Here is a 2,655-nt window from a genome sequence, read left to right as displayed (position 1 = left end):
TGCTAGAACTCCTTTCATAATCTCTATCTGCTGCATATGCTGCTCCTGCATGGCCTGTATCTCTTCATAATGTCTCTCTCTTTGTCGCTCCTCTTCTCGACGACGTTCTTCAGCTTGTCTCTGAGCCTCCTCTCTTCGTCGCTCCTCTTCTCGACGACGTTCTTCAGCTTGTCTCTGAGCCTCCTCTCTTCGTCGCTCCTCTTCTTGACGACGTTCTTCAGCTTGTCTCTGAGCCTCCTCTCTTCGTCGCTCCTCTTCTTGACGACGTTCTTCAGCTTGTCTCTGGGCCTCCTCCTGAAGCTTTGCTAAACTTGCCAAAGCTGCCGCTAATTGCTCCATCGGATCACTAACTCCTGTAATAAGACTTTCTTCCACTTCAGTACAGTCTTCCGTATCAACTGAAGTATAACTCTCTCTGAAAATATGTAATCCTCGCAACTGTCCTCTGTAGTCGTGTCTTGGTAAGTCCCGTAGAGAATACCGCCCTTGATTCTCTCGACTGTTATCCGACATAAACAGTCACACCAGACACTATAAACTTTAGTCTCTCTCTCTTGCAGAGATACAATAGTGGGTCTTTCCTCTACAACCGTTTGAGAACTATCCCACCGCTGCCACCAAAAAAAATGTAACAGACGCTCCAACTATCTGTTAACCAAACTTTATTCTTAATCAACACGAGACTCAACTGAGCTCAAAAACCAACTAACAAAAACAAAACTAACTCACAACTAACTAGCAACACACTTATATAGATATTATAAATGTCCAGAAGGTTCTATAACATACAAGAATACTTTACATGATTGTTCTAGAATATACTTGAATAAACACATAATATATAATTACAATAGTACACAGAGAGTTCCAGATCCATTCAGAAACAACTTCTTACATGAACATGGTACTCAATGTGTTAAAGATTGTCCTTCTAATTATATGCCTGTTCCTAGTAATAGAACTATGAGATGTGTTTTATGCAATGATACTTGTCCTAAAGGTAAAATTATATGCATAAGAGGTATAGATGAATTATTATCTAGAATGTACTGGTGGTGTATTTGATTACAATGATCCTGGAAAACTGACTGGATGTACTGTCATTACTACTGAACTTAGGATTTCAAGTGTACCTCCAAATGTTAAGTTAGTGTTACATATTGCAAAAATTTTATGGCAAAAACTTTCTAGTCCATCAATATTGAATGATCTCAATGACATTAGAGAGATATGTGGCTCACTGGATATTAGTGGATTCAATAAAGAGACTTTTCCATACTTATCTAGCTTGAAAACTGTTGGTAATGATTCCACTCAAGTTTTATCACAGTCATGCAATGGATCAAGTGACTCAACTAAGTTTTCTGTTATAATAGCTAATACTGATTTAGTTAGCATTGATCTCTCATCCCTTGAAACTGTCATCAATGGTGGTATACAATTGGAGAATAATCCTTCTTTATGTTACCTTGGGAATTTGAGCTACTACCTGGCCAATGCATCATCATCATCTTGTGTGTTGGATAATCACAGAAGCAGTATTAATGAATGTGGTTAGTATTTGCATTTTGTGTAGTTTGTGAGTATTTGCTATTTGCCATGGTAATTTGTCTAAGCATTTACTTGTATGCAGTATGTAATAGCAGGTTCTTGTACATAGTTTCTCTGTTGGATATCCATTATTTAGTCTTTAGCTGTAAATAATGTCACTTTGAGTAACATATTAATTTTTATTTGCTAATAGTGGCTCTATTTTGCTCTGAGGGTGTAAGCATTCTTTGTTACTGTGAACAACCCTGTGTTAACATAGCTGCTTCATTTTTATTTTTAAGTAGTAAATTTCCATCTTTATTATAGTTAAAATGAAGATGACATGTCATCCTCAATGTTCATCTGCTTCTGGTTGGTGCTGGGGGCCTAATGATACTCAATGTGTGACTTGTACAAACTTCATTTTTAACAAACAGTGTGTACCAGATTGTCATGACTTTGATACGCATAGAGTGTAAGGGTATCTAAATTTATTGTATTAAGTATGATGACATTGCATGCTCATGGCTGCATAATGCACTATATCTGAGCAACAACAATCAATATGCTATCACATTTCATTTGTAAATTTTTACTACTAAGCAAAGATAACATATGCAAATCTAATAATTATGTTTATGCCTCAAAAGTGGAGAACAATTGGATAATTTATGCCATTGTTTTGAACAAATTTTGAAACTATTTTAAAAATTTTAGAGAATCACATTACACAAGAACATGCATGCATAATTTAAATGGATAATTTTAGTAATAAAGTTTAATAAGCTCAATGCAAAGAGCATGCATAACAGAAACTTAATTGCATGTAAACAATAATGAGTTTTTTACAAATTAAAACTTCAGCCTAGACTAGATCTATTATGTTTGGATATTGGGTTTTAAATTTGGACTTTTATTTAGTTCTTACTTCTGTCCTTTTACTTTGCTTTTTCTTCTTCAGTCACTTATTCAATCATAATGCTAACAATACTTGCTTACCTTGTCACTCATTTTGTAATGGCTCATGTATTGGAGAGGTATAGATTGTTTATTCATTCATTTTATTAATAGTATCTATAAATTTATAGGGTCCTGCCAACTGTAGTAGCTGTAATACTGATTTCT

At 35.1% G+C, this 2,655-nt stretch overlaps 1 protein-coding gene across 1 annotated transcript in view; it reads left to right on the top strand.

Moving 5' to 3' along the window:
- Window positions 1-849: 849 nt before the first annotated feature.
- LOC109585041 (epidermal growth factor receptor-like) overlaps window positions 850-2,655 on the top strand; it is a 4,472-nt gene continuing 2,666 nt past the window's right edge. The window contains exons 1-5 of the mRNA XM_020000965.1: window positions 850-1,146; window positions 1,192-1,553; window positions 1,858-2,005; window positions 2,492-2,567; window positions 2,619-2,640. Coding sequence (XP_019856524.1) covers window positions 1,028-1,146; window positions 1,192-1,553; window positions 1,858-2,005; window positions 2,492-2,567; window positions 2,619-2,640 — 727 coding nt within the window. The 5' untranslated portion in view covers window positions 850-1,027. The remainder of the gene's footprint in view (window positions 1,147-1,191; window positions 1,554-1,857; window positions 2,006-2,491; window positions 2,568-2,618; window positions 2,641-2,655) is intronic.

Source organism: Amphimedon queenslandica, unplaced genomic scaffold (assembly GCF_000090795.2).
Source record: "Amphimedon queenslandica unplaced genomic scaffold, v1.1 AMPQUscaffold_13131, whole genome shotgun sequence".
Lineage (NCBI taxonomy): Eukaryota > Metazoa > Porifera > Demospongiae > Haplosclerida > Niphatidae > Amphimedon > Amphimedon queenslandica.
The sequence above is the reverse complement of the archived record's forward strand: the minus strand, read 5'-3'. Positions and strand labels throughout refer to the sequence as shown.